Source organism: Sinohyriopsis cumingii, chromosome 16, assembly GCF_028554795.1.
Source record: "Sinohyriopsis cumingii isolate HCF-2022 chromosome 16, ASM2855479v2, whole genome shotgun sequence".
Taxonomy (NCBI): domain Eukaryota; kingdom Metazoa; phylum Mollusca; class Bivalvia; order Unionida; family Unionidae; genus Sinohyriopsis; species Sinohyriopsis cumingii.
Window position 1 is genome coordinate 72,824,578 of NC_142976.1, and position 24,678 is coordinate 72,849,255.

General features: G+C 36.1%; 1 protein-coding gene across 1 annotated transcript in view; it reads right to left on the reverse strand.

The window, feature by feature from the left end:
- Nucleotides 1–24,678, reverse strand: part of LOC149780773 (cystine/glutamate transporter-like) — a 40,238-nt gene that overhangs the window by 3,399 nt on the left and 12,161 nt on the right. The window contains exons 7-8 of the mRNA XM_089936412.1: nucleotides 4,785–4,881; nucleotides 3,084–3,233 (exon numbers count right to left, since the gene is read on the reverse strand). Of these exons, the coding sequence (XP_089792538.1) occupies nucleotides 3,084–3,233; nucleotides 4,785–4,881 (247 nt within the window). The remainder of the gene's footprint in view (nucleotides 1–3,083; nucleotides 3,234–4,784; nucleotides 4,882–24,678) is intronic.

The window sequence follows — 24,678 nt, forward strand, 5'->3', positions numbered from 1 at the left end:
GTACACTAACCCATAATACCATTTTTGTACGAAGCACTTGTTTCTCCGATTCACAGAATAGTTCTGTACTAGTTGTGTCACCCTCATAAAATAAAGACTTGTTTATTATTATTATTATTATTATTATTATTATTTTAATTGACCGTGTCACTAAGCTAAGCTGTAGTTCTGTAAACACGCATCATATGTAAACTATCTACCAAACTTTATATCATATCGATTTTACATATGTCAAAAATGTTTCCAAGGATAAATGCATAATTAAATAGGTATTAGCTCTTGCCATAAATGATAGTCGAAGTAATCCAAGATATTTAAAAGTCAGATTTACAGGCAAAGCTTTAATTTGCGGTCAACTAATTCCCACGGCTTTCTCGTAAAATTTAAATTATAAATCACGGGGAAGGTTAAATGGGTTACATCGCTCTGGTAAATGAATTTGTAAATGTTTCTGGAGAAAAGCATATTTAGATTTTAAAAAATTCACACTACAAAATCCAAAACCTTAATCCACCACCCCCACCCCCAATAAGTAATGGCATCGAATATATGAAATGCCATACAATAATGAGAATTCGAAACGTGGGAAAGTTTTTAGGAATAATTTTCTGCCAAAAATTCATAGACATAGACATGATTTTTACAAGAAATATAGTCCTACTGGAGCAAAATCAATATTGGAAACGAACACAATTATTGCTAACAAATTTATATAATTGTGTACAGAAATTCTGATCCTCAATTACAGCACTGCACACCGTTTATTTTTACATGCAATTTTCCTCAGTCTTAAATAAACAAATTATTTGTTTTAATCGCCAAAGTGTATTATTTTCAGAATTGTTATAAACTTTTCTAATGAAATTCACTTGTTATCTTATTTTAAATAAAAAATCTTGTTGGCATAAGTTTTGTAAAGGGTGTAACTCTTTGGACCTAAACCTGTGATTCTCCATAATCAATATACGGCTTACCTCCCATGTTATCTTTATGAGAAATTGGTAACTAATTACGTTACGTTACATATGACCTCAAAACTATTTCTATCTGCGATGAATCTCAATAACATGCGCAGATCTAGCTCATAAAAAACTACTTGGACAGCTTGATGACTTTATACCATTTACCAAGTTTCCTCAAACTCGGGTGAAATATACTGTCTCTAGAGAGATCAAATGTTAAGCTAATCAGAATGCAAGATCACCTAATTAATATACGTGAATCTCGCTCATTATTCGAACTCGTGCGCTGTTTTGATCTTAAAAACATACATTCCAAGCTTGATCCAAATAGGATAAGAAATATGGCTTCCAGCGTGGTAACAAACCCACCCAATCAGATGCAAGATAATCTCGTTACCATGCTTGTGTCTCGCTCATTATCAAACTCATCCAAGAGCTTAATTATATAAGCCCATATTTAAAGTTTCATTAAAATCGGATCAGAAGTATGGATCTAGATTGTCAACACGATCATCCAATCAGGTTTAAGACCACCTCGTTAATATGCTCGTATCTCACCCATTATCTACCTCATGAGAGGTCTTGATGGTCATACAAGTATAAATTCCATGTGTGATCAAAATCGGATGAGAAATTTGTACTCCAGAGTGTAACAACGTTTAATCAATCAAATGCAAGATCACTTCCTTATTATGCGTGTATCTCGATTAATATTCAAATCTATATATATCTTGATGCAGTCCAAGTCTGATCAAAATCAGATGACAAACACGTATGCCAGGGTGGTAACAAACTAATGTTGACGGACGATTGACGACAGACAAGTTACTTGGCCCTACAGCCAGGTGAGCTGTGTGTGTGTGTGTGTGTTCGTGCGTGTGTGTGTGATTTGAATTTATAACTATGATTTAACTTTTTTCAGTCATATCGCTACGATATCAGCAGCGTGGCAGTTTATAGTGATGAATAGCACTGGGGCATCATGCCTAAGTCATGCAGCATCGTGTGCTACCCAGTTACATTATTCTGAAACCTGGACGACCAGTCCTAACATTAACCTCCTAATGCTGAGCGCCAAGCGAGACAGCTAGTAGTATCATTTTTATAAGTCTTTGGCATAACGAAGCTTGGGTCAGACCCCGCGACGCCTCCGAGGCGGACGCTCTAACCACTTAGGTCACCGGAGCGGTAGGCCACGTGAGCTATAAAAATACTTATTATGTACAGACACACTATACATATATATCAATATCAATATCATCATCGCTAGCCATTTACATGACTTGGGATATATACTGATATCAGACCCGCCTGTACCGATGATGTACCCAGCAGACGTGCGATATAAATATAAAATTTAACACTTTGATCTAATGACGATCCCTCGATTTTAACAGATATTATTCTTTCAATTTTGACTTCCTTGTTGGTCATCTGCCTATAAAACATCACCTTATGTTAACTTCTACAAATTTTAGCACTTACTTTACAATAAGATACAGGCTATACTCAGCTGAAACAACAAGCTTATGTAAAAAAAAAAAAGTTCAGACATCTTATCTACAGCTACAGAAGTTCAGACTCCAGACTCAAATATGTCTTTCGTGCGGCCTGGAGGCCATATGGCACATACATAAAATATATTAAGCAAGTCGGGATTTAGATAATTAGTTCAGAATGACATAAGAGAGTAGCCAAAAATGTGATTAAAATTTCAACTGTTACAAATAAACGCCTTATTTTAATACAGCAGCATAAAGTTTTTTTTTCAAATATTGAATTTATATTATCGAAAACATTTGTCTTGATATAAATCGATTGTATGTGTTATACATTGTATCGAATTCGAGGATCTGAATTTATTTATCTAAACAAAAGGACTTTCTGATCTTTAAAAAGAATATGTACTTATTTACAAATCAGTTTATTTGAGAAATTTATAGAATATATAAACAACGGTGCTTCACACAAAATTGCCTACTCCAAACGCTGAGAAAATATTACCTCTTTATTAGAAAGCACTGGTGGTAAAATATAAAAGAAGAATGGGATAGTATTTTCGATACCCCAAAAAAGTTGATCCTTTTTATCGTTTTAGCCTTAGAAATTTATTTCATTTACCTTGTAAGGTCGGTGTTCATCTGGACGTTTGAACCTTAGATAGAGCAAAGACAAAACACACGCAATCCCCAAGATAGTGGAGTAGAGACTGATAAACTCCATCATGTCCGTCACGCCGCCAGAAAACAGCATTGCCAGGCCCCATCCAAGCTGATGAATAAATAAATAAATAAATAAATAAATAAATAAATAAATAAATAAATTTAATCATTCATTTATTAAATAATCAATTCATCCGTAAGAAGCAAGGATTTCTGGGATACAGTTACTATTATTACTACAATTACTACTACTGTTGTTGCTGCTGCTGCTGTTGCATCTGCTGGTGATGACGACATCACCACCATCAACACGAGAATGAGACTGATCTTTACAATTATATTAATGGAGAGAAAACATTTCTTTGACGTCACAAAGTGGCTCATACCATCGTTCTTGCCACATGTTATTTATTCATATAACTGTTTGTTTTGTTGTTTTCTCAAATAAAAAAATGAAAACATGTTCAACCAAATAATTATGCAAATGAATCAATATTGTTTTATCTTTTAAGCTGCAATATTGTCGTTTGTGCCAACGTATTGTGAACAAAGAACAAAGATGGCCAGCCATGGAGTTATATATTTGCATCATACGTACATTACGAAACAACGATTGCCGGACCGGGAGCAAGATACATAATACGCCAATGAACTGGCAGTCATGGAGTCAGATAATTACACAATATGCAAATAGTAGAAAATAAAGATTGGAAGCCAGGTAGTTAGATAATTACACCATATGTAAATACCAGAACAAAGAATGGCAGTCAAGGAGTTAGATAATTACACCATGTGTCAGTACCAGAACAAAGACTGGCAGAAAGGTAGTTAGATAATTACACCATGTGTAAATATCAGAACAAAGACTGGCAGCCAGGGATCAAGATAATTACACCATGTGTAAGTACCAGAACAAAAATTGAGAGCAAATGAGTCAGATAATTACACTATGTGTAAACACCGAAACAAAGACTGTCGACCAGAGAGTCAGATAATTACTATGTGTAAATACTAGAACACAGATTGGCAGCCAGGGAGTTAGATAATTACATTATGTATAAATACCAGTAGAAAGATACTTGGGAAAGGAGTTATATGGACGTAACATGGACATAACAGAACAAAGATTCATCAGAAAGTTAGATAGTTATATCGAAAGTACCTAACAGTACAAAGATCACCGGCTAGTGTGTTACATTTATGCATGATACGTAAGAAAAATTAAAATAAAGATCGCCGGAAGCACCACATGAAAGGTACCAGTCCAAATAGAAGTACCGCATGAAAGGTACCGGACCAGATATTTAGGTATTTAATCACGCACGAACAAACATCGATATCGTACGCACAAGAACAAAGGTCGCCAGCCCGGAAGTTGGATGTTTTAATCATACATACGTACAAGAACAAAGATTGCCAGGAAAGAGAATTATATCATTGTATCATGTGTACATACCAAAATACAGATAGGTGAGGGAGTTGGACAATTACATCATACGTACTTACCAGTACAATGGCTGGTCAGGGACTTGGATAATTACATCATATGTACATACCAGAACAATAACTGGTCAGGGACTTGGATAATTACATCATACGTACTTACCAGAACAAAGATGAACGACCAGTGAGTTAGATCATAGATATTTAGCATACGTACCAGAACAAAGATGGCCGGCCAGGGAGTCAGAAACTTGGAATGGATCATTCCCAAAATTATTGGCATATGTCCCACACGAGCTCCAGCAAATAGTAACCTATAAAAGAACATGAACAATTTGTCACTTTGCTTATCATAAAATAAGACAAAGTTGAAATGAGATCATGTGAATAGGAAATCGACAGGAAAGTATACATTCTTTGCTTTAAATCAGAATGGTCAGAATTTTAACTTAGTTTTTAACTTCATTACCTACTTTCATATTAATACACGTTGTTTCCATATCTGCAGTAGTGTGATTACAACAAAGATAACACAATGAGAGAGAGAGAGAGAGAGATAGAGAAGAAGAAACATGTAGTTATGCTGCTAGTGATAATCAGGACTTCCACACACGGACAAAGAGGACGAGCGTTGGTAAAAAGACTAAATGCAGTTCTGCTACACAAGTATTATGTCTTAGAATTTTTCCAGTTTTCTGATGTTGAAAAGTTAATATTTTAATTTAGAGTTTTGTACTTTTATTATTATGGAGAGCAGCAGAGAGGGTGAACAGACCATAGAATTCCGACAAAACAAATAAAACAAACAAAATAAAATCATCTCGTAGAAAGGTCCAGATTTTTACAAATGAACTTTTCCTTGAGATGTTTTATTTCTGTTGAAACCAACCCCATCAATGAAACCCCAGTTCGAAATAGTAGCTGGAAAAAAAGTACTCTACGTGTTTATTTATTCTTGTTTATTTTTTTGACGACCAACGTTGGTAGGTACCCTCTCTGCTGCTATTAATTTACCACCATACCAAGTTTGATGAATATTTCTCAACGCGTTCTAGCTGTCGTTTCTCCTCATCTGTTTCATCTTTATTTGTTCTATGTTTCATGTAATATTCAAGTTCTGATGGTGGTTTTTCTATTTTTGGATTTATGTTCTTTCTGTGTTTATAATATATCATCAAACTTCTGTATCGATCTCCACCGCAATTTTTGCAAATCTGATATAATCCTCTAACGCCGTTGTTACATCCAACACAACTTTGTGGACCAGCATGAGGATTTTTCTTCATAAGATAATTATGTTTTTTACAATATTCTCCACGGCATTTTTTATCACGGTTCCTTGACGCAGCCACGCACAGTTGAATGATATCTTTTTAATTAAATTTACACCTCTTCTGCTGATATTAATTAAATCATTATATCATAATAAAATGGTACATTCGGAATCTCATACTGCAAGAATAGCTCGAGAACGATTAGAAGCAATTAAAAAATTTCTTCCTGTCAGAGACTCATTCAGAAAAAATCTACAAGCGCAGCAAGAAGCACAAGTTGAATACGAAGAGGACACCAAAAAACTGTTTAAGCCCGTCACTGCAGCTACTAAGAAAGTTAGAACTGTCATCAAAGAAGATCTTCTTCCGGTATCAAAACAAACTGCAGCGCTGACTGAACAGACAATGGGGATTTTACAAAATCTTCCAACTAACATAGCTGCGGCTCAGCCTCCACCTGTTGGTGAGGAAATACTTGAAGGTATTGGAAAACTTCGTACTGAAGTCGCCGATGTGAGAAAAAAAACTTGCATCTGAATCCAAATCAGCAAAAGAAAACTTAGAATTGATTGCAAGATTTAATGAAGGAGTTGTTGATGTTATTAGAAATACTGAAAGAGAAAAATTACCTGAAGCAATATTAAATAGTATGTTTAATAAATCTAGTATTTTAAAACCCCATTATGAAAAAGTAAATGATGATAATTTCATTAAATAGATATATCGCGTATATTACAAAAAAAAACAAGCTAGAGGTCCAGAATTCAAAAGTCTTGAAGGAGAAGTAAAAAGACTTCATAGAGAGAGACTGAAACAACTAAAACAAGAAGAATTCTCCCAGTATCAGCTTCCTCCACCTCTGCAACAAACCGAACAACAGCAATCTTCTTCGCCGCAGCAAGGGTTGAAGTCGGAACTTAAAAGGACTGAAGAGCTACTTAAAAAATCAGTAGAAAAAAGATCACCCTCCTGGAAGAAAATTCCTTTACCCTTACGTAAAATAACATTTACACCGGCAGATACATCACCTGGATTTCAAAGAAGTGACTTACCTGGCTCACCCCCGGTCACCACTGAAGTACTTACTCCGGTAATGCAACCATCAGTATTTAAAACACCTGAAGATGAACCTAAAACAGGATCTGGTTTATGTCCTGATAATATCATCAATGATGTGTCACGGTTAGAAGTTCTCATAGGAGGAAAACGTGCCGGAAATAATTCACCAGAAATAATTAATGAAGCAGCTGATATTTACCAGCGATTATTTCGCGGCGGCATCATGGATATCGGAGTTTACCGAGAACTTATCGATGAACTTGTTGATGACTAGTTGTTAGATAAATGGTAAATAAAAATAAGATGATAATACATAATAATCATCGCAAACCTGTACAGGTCAGAGCGGTAAACTCACGATTACCAATCCATAGGGTTATTTACGGAGATGGACTTGGTGATGTTATTCAGGGTCTATTTAGAAGGATGGCTCCAAAAGCAATACCGATTGCAAAACAATTAGGTATGAAGGCTATTGAGGCTGTTCGTGAAAAAGCTCCTGGTGCAATTGTCAATGTTGCTGGTAAGGCGTTCTCGGCGATCAAAGAAAGACTAGCACGATTACTGCGACGAAAACAACAACCACCAGTAAAATTACCAAGTACTGAGGTTATGCCAGCAAATGTCAGTAAAATAATAAATCAGGTTGCAAATCAAAAACTAGCGGAATTATCTGAAGAAGCAGAAAAAAATATAACAGCAAATTTAATAGCAGGAAGCGGTCTTCGTCGACGATGATCACCATTTGGAAAAATGGTAATTATAATAAAATGTTTAAACGCATATCCGACCAGGCATTTGACATGGATACACCGGTCCTCAAAGATGAATCGGTACGTGATTATCAATTTTATTCCTATGACGCAAAACAACCAGATCAGCGGGGGAGAATCGAATTACAGGTTCATGATACAAGTAGATATTTCTTGCCCGCTGAAGCGTTTATTGAAGTAGAAGGTGAACTTGTAAAGGGGGATAATACGGCATATGGTGCCAATTTGCGTGTTGGTTTTGTCAACAACGGAATTATGGCACTGTTTGATAGCGCCACATACATGATTGATGGAAAAAATATTGAATCAATTCAGAAGGATGTTGATGTTGCTACAACAATAATTGGTCTAGCGAGATATTCTGACGACTTTATAAGATCGGCCGGTCCAACAATGATGTTTGCTAAGGATACCACCGACAACGCCAACCAATATCAGTATATCAAGTTACTCACACCACAGGATACTTCTGTTGCTAATCAGGCAGAAGCTGCCAACCCCGATCGTGAAACTAGACCAGGGGGTGATTTTGAAATTATAAAGGGTATTGCCCGGACTTTCAACCTAGGATTTGCAACACGCCGAGCAGCGTTGTTGGGAGATAGAAGAAATTTTTCATGTGCAATTCCATTATCTCACATCTTTGGATTTTGCAGAAATGTTAGAAAGGTAATCTTTGGAGCTAAACACACAATTGTGCTCGCAAGAAAAAATGATGATAATGATGCAATCTGGCGAGGTGCTGGTGTTGCTGGTGATGCTGATGCTGGTAAAGTAAATATAACAAAACTTTCATTGTGGATGCCAGTAATAACACCATCAATTACTGAAGAACAAAAATTACTATCTTTTATGGATCAAGGCGGTAAATCATTGATATCATGGTTAACAGTAACCACGAATGCTGCTCAAAGCAATGTTAATGGTTTATTTACATGGCATATAGCATCACAACAGGGTGTTTCTTCACCACGACATATTTTTATTGCGCTGCAAGATAATGCTCGGATGAATAATCAAAGACATTCACATATGATATTTGATAACCTTGGATTTAATGAAGTTTCCTTGCGGATAAATGGACATCAAGAACCGGCTGAGGATATATTGTTAAATTTTGATCAAAATCATGTAGCGCGTGCATATCATCGTTTGATGTCATTTATGGGACGTGATCAAAATGTGGATACCGGTTTGCAAATATCACAACTAGATTTTACAGGTGTATATCCGACTTATTATTTTTCGCTGGAGCATCTTGATTCGTCCAAGCAATCTGTCGTTGATATACACTTTCGAGCTCGTGTTACTAGACCTCCTCCTGATATAGCTGGTCCACCACTTGTTCGCGGCTTCTACAGAGCAATCGCGGTCATACTTAGCGATAAAGCCATGTTACTTGAAGGTGGTAGTGGTCGAATGAGAGTCGTTGATGCACCAGTGGAAAATCTTTAATTATTCAGAAAAATATTATTTATATAAAAATGTCGTATAGTCATGTTAATGTTACTCTGACTCCCGGAAAGGTCAAAAAGCTTCAATCAAAAACCACCAGCAAATGCGGAACTAAAATATCACTAAAACGAGATCAGATTAGTGGTGGTCCAAACAAATTATCGTTGACAAACAATCAGATTAAACATTTCAATAAAGCCCTAGAATCAAAAACTGGAGTTCAATTTCATCTTTCTCCGAGCGCCATCAAAGACATGGTTAAAATAGGTGGTATATTTCCACTTCTTGCGGCTATTCCAGCGTTAATAGCTGCTGATGCTCCAGCCGTAGCAAAAGCAGCCGCGTTAGGTGCTGTTGGAACAGCTGCTGAAATGGCTCTAAAGAAAGCAACAGGAAATGGATACAAAAAAGGGACGCGGCTTAAGATTGCCAGGATCTCGTTGGGGGAGAGGTCTAAGGCTTCCACGTTAGACGTTCCAGCATCAAATTTTGATTTACTTGATGCTGCTAAAAAATTAAAAATAAAAGCTTTTAGAGGTGTTTTTATGCGAGATCAATTACCGAAACAACCAAACAAACTCGAAACAGGTATTATTAATCTTGACGAACGTTCCGGACCCGGTACTCATTGGGTATCATACGCGGTTGATCCACGTGGAATCGTTTATTTTGATTCGTACGGGTTAGCTCCACCCGTTGAATTTATCAAGTATGTTGCACCACTTCATAAAAAAGTTTGGTATTCAACGCTACCCACACAAACAATGACAGATCCGCCAATATGCGGCCGTGAAGTAATTAATGTACTCGACGCTATATCAAAACCATCCAAACCACCGCATAAAGTTGTGCATGATTATACAAGTAACCAATTCGTTGCGCGTAAAGCGTTTTAAACAACAGGTCTTATTATAATGGTTGATATTTACGGAAGATCTTCTACTAGTAAGAAAATAAAATCCGACGTTGATCTGTCGAAGTATGTGACTAAAGATGACCTCGCTGATATTATGAACCTGGCTGGAGTTGACCCAGATGAGGTTGTTATTTTTCAAGATCGATATGGTAAACTAAAAACGAGTAATATCAAATGGAATGATATAGTTCGGCGAGTACTTGGTGCAGTTACGGATAATATTCCCGTGTTTACTGACGGTGGTAGAATCAGAGATTCAAGTATATCGTTTGCAACAATTAGAGATGAAATTGCAAAAAGTGTTGCTAATCGCGTGAGAAACACCGGTGTCACAATGACAGGTGAACTTAACATGAACGGGAACAAAATAGTAGCTGTAACAACTCCAAAATCTGACAACGACGTCGCAAACAAACTATACGTCGACGACGTAGACAGTAAACTATCCACTCTGCGGGCCGAGTATGACGTTCACGTGGGCGCGTTTACAAGACTTCGAAGAAACTTTCAAAAAAACCGACGAATCCATAAATAAATTCTTCGGTACTCCCCCCCCCCATTGACATAAAACTCGTTGATATCAAAAGTAACCTAGACACGATCAAACGAACACAGCTAGACATCATAGCGGGAATTCCTGAGATTGTCAACAAAACCAATTTGATTAAAATTCCAGCTGGAATAACTCCCGGACATATCACAAACATCGTATACACGGTATCATCGGGTTTTGCAACATGCTCACAGCAAAATAATGCTATCAAATATACCGCAACAGTAACTGGCGTGTACAGGCTGTCTGTGTTTAGTGCTGCAAAATTTGAAATATTTACAACGTTTCCATGGCGTCATTCTACCGACAGGTTTTCCGGGGTTGTATCTGTTAAATTAAATAGCGGAAACGAGGAAATTTTTATCCTGGAAGCAGCTGATAAGAAATTAACCGCAACATCTTACTGGTGGTGTTTGGAATTTGTAGCTGAAACACCTCAATTGGTTACTGCATAAAAATATATATGGACGGTGCACAATACAGGTACAATCAAGCGCGTGAATGGCAGGCGGCGCTAAAAGATCAAGTCGAACAATATACAGTAAAAGTAAAAAAATATCGACGACGATTAGTTATCGTTGATGTGATTGTTTATTCAGTATCCGCTGTTGTTGCTGGAACCGGTGTCATATTATCAGCGGTGACAATGATGGCACCAGCAGCTGTAACTATTTGTATTTCAGCAGCAACAACTATTGCAGGTGTGCTTAATATCATCGCAAAAAAAATATGTACTTGCACGAACGAAAAATTATCCGATTACAAAATAAAATTACACACAGCGACGGTAGCATACTCGAAATTATCCTCGTTGTTATAAGCGAGTCTTAGTGATGGAATTATATCTGATTTCGAGTTTTCAATGATGACTAAAATATACGACGAAAGTTTCGATATTAAAGATACAAGTATTAATAATGACAGAATTACTCCAGCAGATCGTGACCAACACAACTCCGCCAAAGATAACGATGATCTCGGTAAGTTCGTCTAATCCTGAATTTAGTGTTAACTTTCCTACTGCAATTCCAGTAAAAGAAATAGCACTAGCGCAATTACGGGTATATTACAGCTGGCCAAATATCAGATCAAAATCATTTCATGGTACACCAGCAAATAATTCGCTTGTATTTGCTAGTAAAAATAAACCCGATGGAACACCTGACTGGGTTGTTGTTGGAATACCAACTGGCAGTTACAAGATCGAACAAATCAATGATGAATTTCAGCGTAGAATAAAATCAATAACCGGAAAAGAATCAAAAATATCAATTAATGTTCATGAACCGACCCTGTCCTCGACGGTTGAAATACATTCTCCCGATTATGCCGTTGATATTTATTAATCCATGATAAGATCCGTGCTAGGCTGGCCTGAAATATCACCACCGATAACACCGATACCACCAGAACCGAAAAAGTCTGATTATGTCACGGATAGGCAATCATATCATGAAATTAATCCATCATACCGGGAAAGACTACGTATTATAAAAAATAAATCAATGTTTAGCAAATTTTTAATTTACAGTTATGATGAGGCATGGACTTTTAGAAATAATCCCGAGGAAACAAGTACTTCAGGTGTTTTTCGAAGTGAGATTGTTAAATATTTTCAGGAAATCAATCAAGAATGTAAAAAAACAACTAGATCAACTAAATCAATATTTTAACGAACATATTTTTGACATATCAGCGTCATCACGTGAAAAAATCATCACGCGTGTGGAAATATTAAATCAGCTTATATCAGATATGGAATATTTTAATAACCGAATAGTTCAAGCGATGGTTAGTTTAGAATCATTTGAACTATTTGGTGCAGATAAATGGTTTGAAAGATATAAATTAACAGAAGCCGATGTACCAAATTATAAATTTCCCGGGTATAGTGTAGTTGAGTTAAGAAAATCTGTCAATGATGTCATTGATGAATATTTTCCTAAAATACTAGATGCATGGAGAAAATTAATTCCACCTCCAACCGTTCTTAGATATGATAATGATCCACATGGCGGCGGAAGACACGTATCTCCGGGAATCGTTAATATAACGTCGATGGTCGCGGTTAATCTAGTTTGTGACGTAATCGATGGCAGCTATCAAATAGATCTCGGAAGATCAAATCAGGCTCAACAAGGATACATCCTATACACATTTACACCACAAGTTTCCCCTGGAAGTTTAATCGTGCAAGAACCAACTAATCCTGTGTATCTACTGTGTCACAATAATATGTTAACACGAATAAATTTTAAACTCACAGACCACCTTAATCGCTTAATTGACATACGTGAAGAAGAACTTGTGATAAATCTGTATGTGAAATCTTAAATATTATGTAATGGAGTGTTTTTATACACGAGGATTTCAGACTCAAATTCGATCAACTTAAAAAAAAAAAAAAAAAATATTTTTTTATTACTAGTACAAATTAATCAGATTGTGTGTTTGATACAAATTAATCAGCCTTGCAAAAAAAAATATGTTTTTATTTATTTTTTTTCTAGCCCACACGTGGTCAGCGTTGACAGGGATCCCAGTTACCAAAACTTTCATTTTCATTATTACTTTGGATCGTTTCACCAGTAACGGGGTTACTTTGGATCATTTCACCAGTAACGGGGTTACTCTCTGACATAATTTTTTTTAATTGTCTTATACGAGTACTAATCGCTTTCTTTGCCTCGTACTCGTGGGATAACAGCGATTTAATTCTTTCGACGGCGGCAGAGAGAGGAACGAATTCCTTCACCTGATTATCTTCTACGGTAGCTAGCGACTGAAACATTGCCGCCTGAATCCGTTTCATGAGCTTGTATTCAGATGATAGTGTGTGTGTTCCCTGGTTTTTACGTTCTTGTAAAATCTCAAAATCAGAAACTATTTTTTCAGGATTTAGTTCATTGGATATATTAATTCCATCTTTTTTCAATTTTTTAATAGCAACAATTACATCATTGATATTTTCATGGTTCATTATGTAATATATAAATCTTTAAAATAAAAAAAATTATCCCCAGAACCCCTATCGAGTCTTTAGCGAGTTCAAGGGGGGGGGGGGGGGACATACACGCTCAGCAAAATCCCACCCACAATAATTAATCCAGTGGGTGATACGAAAATATGTATCAACCACCAGTCAATATTGTGGTTGAATTTTGCTGAGCGGGGGTTTTGCGGTTCCCCCATTATTATAAAAATCGCTATTATGCGCACCACCGACAAATTTTCAGCCATGGGGATTCGATCCTGGACCGCGAGCGTCACAGTCCAATACCATACTGATTGAGCTATCGAACCTCGTTACGAACATATGTTTCGGAAGTTAATATATAGCTAAGGAACCAATATTTACACTAAAACAGCGGTTTCTGAATAATAACGGTTTCTGTATTATAACAACAGTTTCTGAATATAAAACAGCGTTTTTCCTAAGCAGACTGCAAATACAACCTGCGAATCAATAAGCGGCATGAACACACCTGCAGATCGATTTATACCATAACAACGGTTTCTGTTCTGTACCTATATTACAGCTTCCTTGCGGATCAATAACATTGTCATGATTTCTCGTAATGTTGTATGATGGGAATATTTAAAAACCATAAATAATACTTCTACGAGTATTTAATTACGTCGTAATTAGTTAAACTGACTAATTACGATCATAAAAAATAAAAAATCTACGAAGAAAACTATATATTAAAAAGTAATCTCCCTTTTATATAATCAAAAATTCAGTAGTATACGATCAGACAGTACTGGGTCCCCTCAAATAATAAATGGTTTTGATAGTTTATCTCGTTAACAATACTGAAAGGTGATTTTCTGTTTATATTTTTTCGAGAAAGTAGATCTGGTTATATTTTCTGCGACGTATTTTACCACACGCGAGTCAATATCAAAATATTTTGCAGCAGCACGCATAGACTGAAATATAATTTTTTCGCCAGTTTCTGTGTTTGTAGAATTTACCGCCCTTCTAGAAACTGTCTTACACCTTCCAGTATTACCACGTATATTATTCTCACTCCGTGATATAGCTTGAAGGTTGTGCAGGGAGTTGTTCTGAGGATCCCCGTCAATATGATCAATAACAAGACCGTCTTTGATCAAACCCTTGTGACACTCGTAAATGAAACGATGACAGAAATAATGTTTTCTCCCCCCAGTAGTAAACATTAGATAACCAGTATTAATGACATAACCAACCGGTCTCTTCAACTTGCAGTGTCTGATGACACCATTAATATCTGATTCGTAATTCTTAATGACAGGATGTGGGACAAATTTATTTTGCTCCATTATAATAATATTATTTGTTTAAATCATTGTTTGTCTGAAATCTTGATATATAATCCTCCACGGATTTTATAGCGTTTTCACCGTTATTATTTTTTTTGTCATAATATCTTTTAAGTTCTCTGAACCGTTTTCCACCGCACTTTCCACATAATTCTGTTTTTCCTCGCACTCCAATACCACACCGCAGACATGGTATTGGTCCTAGACTTCCTCGTCGTATGTTTTGTAAGTGCATCCAGCAAAATTCCTCTCTGCAGGATTTGTTGCATCGATTTACTGAGCCGATCATCAACCATCTGCATTGAGACATTGTATATATATAATTTTTATTTTAAATATTTGTTTTAATTATATGAATGAGTTTGAGAGATTATCCCAAACTAGGCCTGTTAAATATAAATTCAACCTCGACAGATTATCTCCAGACTTGCCAGTGCGAGATTTGGTTGATCCGAAAAATAAAAGTCTGATCTCGAAAATTCACAACGCCAAGAAAGAATTTTACACGGATGGTGCATCTCATACATGGTCAACGTTCAAGATTATACGCAACACTGACTTTGTCACGGACGCCACAATGAACGACAAGCGAGCGGCAACTATCATTAACTACATCGCTGAATACGAGGGCAATCAAAAATATTTCTTCAGAGTAAAATTTATTGTATTAACAGAAACAGGTAGTTGGATTATCCGTGACAAATATGATCCTGTCCTTGGCAATAATAAAACTATCATATTAAGTAAAAATTCCAGACCGGGTCTACTGACGGGTATTGACAAACCGTATTATGAGCGAGCGTATCCTGTAACAGCGGTTATTTATGGAATCTATGAGATAAATAAAAAACCCAACGTTGATAAACTAGCGCCGATGAAATTTTCAAGGTTAAATTGTGTAGCCGAACGAGTAATAGAACACTTTACAAACGCGATGCGTGGAAATGGATTAACTGATTTAAGGTGTGAAAAAATAAACTCGTGGGCTGATTCGGTTAAGGATACCGGTGCTACAATAAAAGATGTTGCTGAACTAGGAAAACTATTAAAATTTCCAATAACCGTAGCGACAATAACGGGAGAGGTACTGTACGAATCGAAATATAAATCGAAAGGAGCTCCAATAAATATTATTGATCATAACGCGCATGCATGGACTAACGCAGTAACAATATTTCCACGTGATCGAACTGTTAGATTTTACCCCCCAGATAGTATGTTTGATTTTATTAACGAAATAAGTAAAAACGATCCTGTATCGGTATGATTATTTAAAAGTAATGAGGAAGGTGAATTTGATCAGTTTGTCAGACCAAATGGTGAAATATATCGCACAGAATCCCTCCATGACGAAATGAAAAATCTCGCGGAGATGTTTTTAGAGTGCAAGCACGCGGAAAATACTGAAAAATTACTAACTAATTGTTTTACCGTTCCATCTGTTGCGGCTCATTTCGCGCGAGAAAAAAATTCATGGAAACCAACACGATTTGATTTACTCGAGGACGTACGCGCAAGTTGCGTCGAATACGGACATGGCGGATTATGGAATACCAAATATAATTACAATGATGTTATTTCGGTTGATATGGTTGCATGTTATCCAGGAAGTTTTCTGGGATACGGAGATTGTTCTGTATACTTTAAAAGATTTGGTCACCCCACAAACGAGATGACGCGAGTGGCAATTAATGGACCATTACCTGATTTTGATCTGACTGGATTCGCCTGTATTGAATCATTCGAGTTTAACGAAAATCTTCACAAGATTTGTTATGTTTGGTTTGGTAGACATTTTTGTGAAAAACGTTGGGCACTTGTAGTTTTATTACGATATATGCTAGATTGTGCGATACTGACATCGTTGGTGGTCAGTGAGGCGATTATATCATATCATGCACAGACGAAAGTTTGGTTGCCCATGTCAGATTCTGAAGTTATTAGCGAGTTTAAGGATGATATTCCTAAAATTCTCGAGAATAAACTCAAAACCGCAAAAGATCTCGGTAGAAAAATTATAGGTAAATTTACTCAGGGTGGTGCATATGATTATAAAAGACATCACGCACGATTAATTCTAGATGATGCCGAGTATGATTTTATAATCGCTGATACAACAGCGAGAAATATATTTGTAAATCGAGAAAGTGTTTATTTATCCGACGGAACAAAATTGGGTACGATCGTTAGTTACATAAATGACGTCTCCCCACAGTATACTCATCTAAGATCTTCCATGTTGGCTTACGTTTCCATAAATTTATTATCGATGATTAATAGATTTCCTGAGACCGCAGTCAGAGTCGCAACAGACTCATTTTATATTTCAAGTAAATATTTAGAACCTGTTATGAAATTTACAAGTAATGATGAACGATGGGGTTCGTGGAGAATAAAAAAAGAACTATTACACAATTATACAAAATCAGCAGATGTTCCAATGAGAGATTTTTATCGTAAGGGTAATAAAATATCAGAAATGTCGAAAGCGCCATCATTGAGTGATCCAATAACTAGATATAAGACAGTATATCTCAGTGGACCTGGTGGATGCGGCAAAACGACTCGAGCAATTAATATTTTTAGAAATTCAGATATGATCGTGCTGACACCCACACATAGACTTGCACGTGAGATGAAACAGCGGCAAGTACAATCGTGTACGTATCATAGTTTCTTTCGGTGGCGCGGGGATACATGGACTCCTGAACGAATGGGAGAAAAATATATACTTAAAATAATTATTTGGGACGAGATATGTACGGTGTCATTGGATACATTAAAAATGTTTCTTGATTGGTTGTTGACGAAAAATACCGCTATAATAATGTGTGGCGATCATGGTCAACCGCCGCCTTTTGTTGGACCATCTCCACATGATTGGTTAAAAACTTTCGTTGATTATTATGAAGAAATAGATGATGATCATAGAGCTCTTGATGCAAATTTAAAGGAATTTAAAAAATTAATCAGATTACAATCAAACAAAATTCAGTGTGAAATAATACGTGGAGTGATCTCAGAGACCTCAATGAGTGATTTTTTAAATTTATGGAGACCCACCGATTTGATCGTAGCAAGTAGAAAAATAATCAGAGACGCTTTACAACAACAGTTATTTCAGCTGCATAAAGAAAAATACTCAGAATTACCCGTACCGTTGTGTTATAGATCATCAGATACACGAAAACAGAATATTAATGTTGATATTCCAGGACCCTTGACAGAGTCAAGGAAACAGAATCTCGTATTAAATGATATTGTTGCCGTTGATATCAGTGTGGTCGAAGATGCACTACGCGCTGACAAATCTCCATGGGTGTTGGGATACGCTATGACGATCCACTCGTCTCAAGGATTAACTATTTCTGATACACAAGTCTGGATTGTAGACGATCGCATCGAGTGGTCAAATTTAGTTTATTTAGCGGTATCGAGGGTCAGAAAGATATCTCAATTACGTAGAATTATAATTCCTGAAATCGTTGATAAATTTAACATCATCGATGATGATATAATAAGAAAAAAATTAATCGGATACAAACAATCTGATAAAAAAAATAAACGCGACTTTGATCTTGATGTTGAATTTATTATTGAGTTAAAACAGCAGCAGAATAATCATTGCACAAGTTGCAATTGTATAATGCTGTGGAGGTATTCGAGTAATGATTCAAGACAATTTACCGTAGATAGAAAAGATAATAGTCGCGGTCATACACGAGAAAATACCATGTTGACCTGTCTTGAGTGTAATCGACGTAGAGGCGTCAGCGCCTTGGGTGCTAGTTAAGTGATCGAAATCACTGAAGTGATTTTGGCGGTAGTTGTGTATCCTCGGGAATTATTTGTAGTTGTTCACGTACAAATCCACGTTGAGGAGCAGTCGAATCTAATCTGTAGATTGCAGGTCTACCTGAGGATCTTGTCACGGTGGATATTTTGTGTGTGGTAACACTCCAGATAGGATCAGTCGCTCTCGCTTTACCACCTTCAAGTTCACCAGGCTCATATAAATATCTGACTGTAACATCACTCAATATTTTTTGTTTTTCAACATCTTTGCGTTGTGTTGGTATATTTTTTTTTGTAATTGCATTAATGGGTTTCATTAATGGGTTTCATGTTGGTTGTTCGTGCAATCTCATTATTTAATGCAGCTATCACGCTTGGTAATCTTGCAACCCACTCGCGAGATCTTTTATCCTGAATAAATTCCCTCGCGTATTGATATCCAAATAACCGCTCAGCGAGTGTTCGATTAAATCGCTCAACAATTGCCTGATCACGGCGAATCGCAGTATGTCCTCGTCGTATTTTGGTATTATGTCGTTTCATCAACGATGATACTGGACCAAGAAATTCCTTACCAGGATCAACCTGTAGTAGCTGTGGCCATCGCAGGCCACCTCGTTGATAAATTTGTTCAAACGCATCGGCTACTTCAGATGCTGTTTTCGTTGATAGCGGCTCTGCCTCTTTATATCTACTTGCAACATCAACTACAGTTAACGCGTACTTGTACGTTTTTCCACGCACAGTATCATGCGGTAAAAACAGAATATCAGCTTGATGAACTTCATTAGGAACAGTGACATCGAAATACGCGTACTGAATTCGTTTCGGTGGTGGTAGATAAATTTGCCATATTGCTTGTTTGGATAACCACATTTTAGCAGTTGAATGTTTAACCGCTGCTGCATCAGCAAGTTTACCAATTGCTGCTTTGCCTCTCCAGTATCCTCTTGGTGAATAATAAATCGATTCCATTATTAATTACCAGCCCCAAGCGCTAATTTACCTTTCATCGCGGATCTTACTAACCAATTAGCTAATGATTCTCTAATATTTTTATTTTTTATAGAATTTAATGCATGAATTAATTTCACATCTGCAATATGTCTATCTTGTAGATTTTGACTTTTATAAGCTACATCATGAGCATGACAAGCTCGATCAATAGCGTTTATTGGTTCCTCGCCTGGTTTTGGTTGATCTTGATTATCGAGCCTGATATCAAGTCTGGTACCAGGACCGCAATAATTATATCCTGGTAGATGTTTTCCTCCACTGTATTTAGCCCATGGAGCACCTGGAAACTTTGACATCAAATTAGCAATATCACCACCCCGCTTATTAGGTAAAAACGAAAATTTCTTTCTACCGCATACAGAACATTTTCCACCATACGCTATTTTTTTATTTTTTGTTGTAACCGTGGCTAAATCAGTAGTTGGAGTTTTAACTCTACAGCGTAAGCAATATAAATTCATGACATAATATATATATGGATATAATTGATTTCTCAGCAACAAGAAAACGAGAGCCAGTTAAACACCACCCTGCGTTACCAAATTCCATCAGAATGATTATCATAGGACCATCTGGATCGGGTAAGACGCAGTTATTACTTAATCTGATAATGAGATGGTTGAAATGGGATAAATTGTATTTAGTAGCACCATCCGCTGATGATCAACGATGTTATGATGTACTTAAAGATTTCAATGAAAACGCGCGATTACTGGATGAGGGTAATGATGTTATAGAGTTTATAACCGATATTGATGAAGCACCATCCGTAGATTCCATAGACGGATTTATTAATAATTTAGTTGTATACGACGATGTGATGCTAGATAAACAATCAAATCCAGCCAGAATATTTTCCCGTGGTAGACATAAAAATACAGACGTGATCTATGTTACTCAACGATGCACACAAATTCCGAAGGTGATTAGAGACAATTGCAACATTTTAGTTGTGTTTAATGGCGTAGACACGCACACACTTAGAAATATTCATCAAACTTGGTGTGGTGGTGACATGGATATAATTAAATTCAAAAATTTCTTTTCACGAGCGCAAGCTACTCCGCACGGATTTATAACAATAAATTTACATGATCCAAGAACAAGATATCGTGTGGGTCTTGATAAAATATTTGGATGATAAAATTAAATTTAATTAAAAAGATATCATTCAACTGTGCGTGGCTGCGTCAAGGAACCGTGATAAAAAATGCCGTGGAGAATATTGTAAAAAACATAATTATCTTATGAAGAAAAATCCTCATGCTGGTCCACAAAGTTGTGTTGGATGTAACAACGGCGTTAGAGGATTATATCAGATTTGCAAAAATTGCGGTGGAGATCGATACAGAAGTTTGATGATATATTATAAACACAGAAAGAACATAAATCCAAAAATAGAAAAACCACCATCAGAACTTGAATATTACATGAAACATAGAACAAATAAAGATGAAACAGATGAGGAGAAACGACAGCGAGAACGCGTTGAGAAATATTCATCAAACTTGGTATGGTGGTAAATTAATAGCAGCAGAGAGGGTACCTACCAACGTTGGTCGTCAAAAAAATAAACAAGAATAAATAAACACGTAGAGTACTTTTTTTCCAGCTACTATTTCGAACTGGGGTTTCATTGATGGGGTTGGTTTCAACAGAAATAAAACATCTCAAGGAAAAGTTCATTTGTAAAAATCTGGACCTTTCTACGAGATGATTTTATTTTGTTTGTTTTATTTGTTTTGTCGGAATTCTATGGTCTGTTCACCCTCTCTGCTGCTTGGAGTTTCTTGACATAACCACTGCAGTATAAGGGTTATAATAACACGATGTACGATATGTCAGTTTCATACAACTGATGCACATGTAATAAAGATTAATGTCAGTTTTATTCATTCTATCTTATTTCTTCTTTTCTTTATAAAATGATGGGAAAGTACTCCAGTACCATCAATGGTGATTCTAAAACATTAGGACGCATACATGGTCACAAAAAGTCAGGAAGGAATTAAAACTGAAATCATTAAAAATGTATTTTTTTAAAAATCCTAATGACCTATTAAAATGATATAACATGGGAAAAATTGTATGTATCAGTCCTTTTCCATCGATCAGCTTCACATGACATCTCATTATTAACAACCCGCTGGTTTATGAAAATGTTAAAGCTTCGTTAACTTTAGTAGTCATAAGTCTATAAAATATGATACTGTTGGATATAGTAAAAAAGATTTTCTTATGCAAATAGGCGCGGGCGGAGAGAGGCGGAATAGAGCGAACCTCTGTGATGCACACAGCATGCGATAGCATTATCCAGAGAAACGTTTTAATATCGAATGTGCAATAACAGACCGGCAGTGGGCGAGATCAACAAATATGAAAATCGTTCTGCGGGCTTCTGTACGTGGGTATAGTCTACAAGATTTCTATCATTGACTAGTTTTCTAATTTTTTTCCTTCAAAATTAATTATTTTAAGCAAGCTTTCAAACTTGTAATATTAAATGCTACCATCATATGTAACAGAGCTGGATACAGAGAACATTTTTTTATGTACGTGGTATACCGCATTATTTATCGACGTACCGCGATACGTACCACGGTATACCGCAATTACATTAGGGATCAAACAATTGAATGTTCTGGGTCAAGGACCTGGCACTTTTGTGTTTAATTATACCTGTCACTAGCTGGAAAAGATATTTTGCTCTGATTTATAGTAAAATAACACCATATTATATCCATGATGTTATTAGGACAAAATAACACCATATTATATCCATGATGTTATTAGGACAAAATAACACCATATTATATCCATGATGTTATTAGGACAAAATAACACCATATTATATCCATGATGTTATTAGGACAAAATAACACCATATAATATCCATGATGTTATTAGGACAAAATAACACCATATTATATCCATGATGTTATAAAGAAAATATGAATTATCTTGAGATAAAAGAAAAAAAATTCAGCTCAGTTGAAAATTATAGCCCCGACCCCCGATAATCAAATGGCCAGTACCTTACAGTCAATTAATTTCCTATATGTATGTTAACAGTGATGTAAGTTGCGGCCTAAAAGCTGGAACTTCAATGGGATGATTAAGCTTACACTATAGCTGATAATGTGAAACTCATTGTGCTGATATTAAAACCTGCAATTTTATAGCTACACTATCGATAAAATAGGCATATAAACTTTGAGTGGAATGCCAACATCCGGGCAAGATATTTATCAGAGAGGAACATTAAACACGCTTGCTCAACAAACGAGAAAATATTAAGTGAACTTGAGAAATTACGTAAAGTTCAGACAGAAGGTAAGCGCGCTCCTGAAAATCGTAGGATAATTCGCCATCTTACAAAGAATAAAAATGCATTCTACACATTCACATACGTTAGTAAATGACTAAATCATGAAGTGTGTTTCTGTTTGTGGACTTTTTGTTTTTTAATCAGAAATTTGTCTGAAACTTGGGTTTTACACGAATCTGTTCGCAATTCATTAATGAGTCATAAATATAATTATATTTGCCATAATTAATTAGGGACAGATACAACCATTTTGTAAAAAAAAAAAAATTGGTCATTTTTGAAAACAATTTTGTCATGAATAATGAAAACTAGTCGTTAATATAAAAGTCGTACCAAGATTTCTCGGGAATTTCCGTACATTCCTTGCTGACGGAAACTACCGACGTAACAGTATAGCAAAAAGTACTGTGATAAGTATCACCAGAAAGAAAAAAAATACCGCTGTAAACCGGTATACCGTTAATACCGCGACCGCGCACCTCTGATATGAAATTATCCAGTACGAAATGGACTTTCCATCATTGATTTAATAAGTTATTTTCTTAACTATGTTTTACTTAGCAGCTGGAAAACCCTCTCTCGACATAGCTTGTATTCACTTTTTTCAACATCTACTTCTGACTTTATATTAGTCCTACAATGTAAGACATAGCACATGTTAGTTTTGTTGTAGTGCTATGTCTTACTATCCAAATAATGACCTTGCATAGCGTGTTCCGATGTCAACAACATCGGAACGAGTAGTCAAAGTTTCAGGAATATCTCACACATTTGGCAGCATATATCGACACTCCTCCACTAATTGATGTGTAATTAATATAATTACTGTACTGTCTTTATCCTGGCGGAATGAAACCATGACAATAGCAAATGGATGCATTTTCATGTTCCGTTGACATACATTTGAATTTGTTGCAATGCGACGGTAGTCGAGGTATGCTGAAATATGTTTAAGTAGATTCATGTGGCGGAGATGTTTCTTGAACGAAACGAAACGTTGCTTTACAGTTCCAATAGGCATAATATAATTTTATTCTTTTCGTTAAGAATAATATTTCTATTTAAGCTGATTTCGGCAATCCCGGCTTTCATCGCTTTCAGTCAACTGAAATGTAGCCCAACGAAACTTGAAATCAGGTCCATTTCTTTTGTGAGAATTTGAATTTATTACAGAAAAGACGTCAGAGTAAGTAGAGTCTGACTAAAACATTATGACTTTACTTTGTAGAAAAGCACCGCTATTTTAGTTGCTTTGCTAGTTGTATGAGATATTCCTGAAAATTTGACTTTCATTACGATGTTAGTAGACATCAAAAAGCACTCTACACAGCGCTGTTAGTTAGGCAGAAAGACCCTCACGCCCAAAACATAAATTTCAGAGTCAAGTTCTTATATGTAGGACTAGCTTTATATTAGCAATCACGTGATTTTGTGACACGGTCAGTAGGGCAGATCATCACATTTTGCATGTGCATCACTGTATTTGTAGCAGGAGTAATGTCAAAATAAAAAGTGGTAGTGAAAGCAATAACAAAGGTTTTTTTGGTGAAATGCTCATGTTAATATTTTCATGTATATATTATACAATAAGTTCTGGCAATAAAAAGTAAAAGAGATGTTTCACAAATTAAAT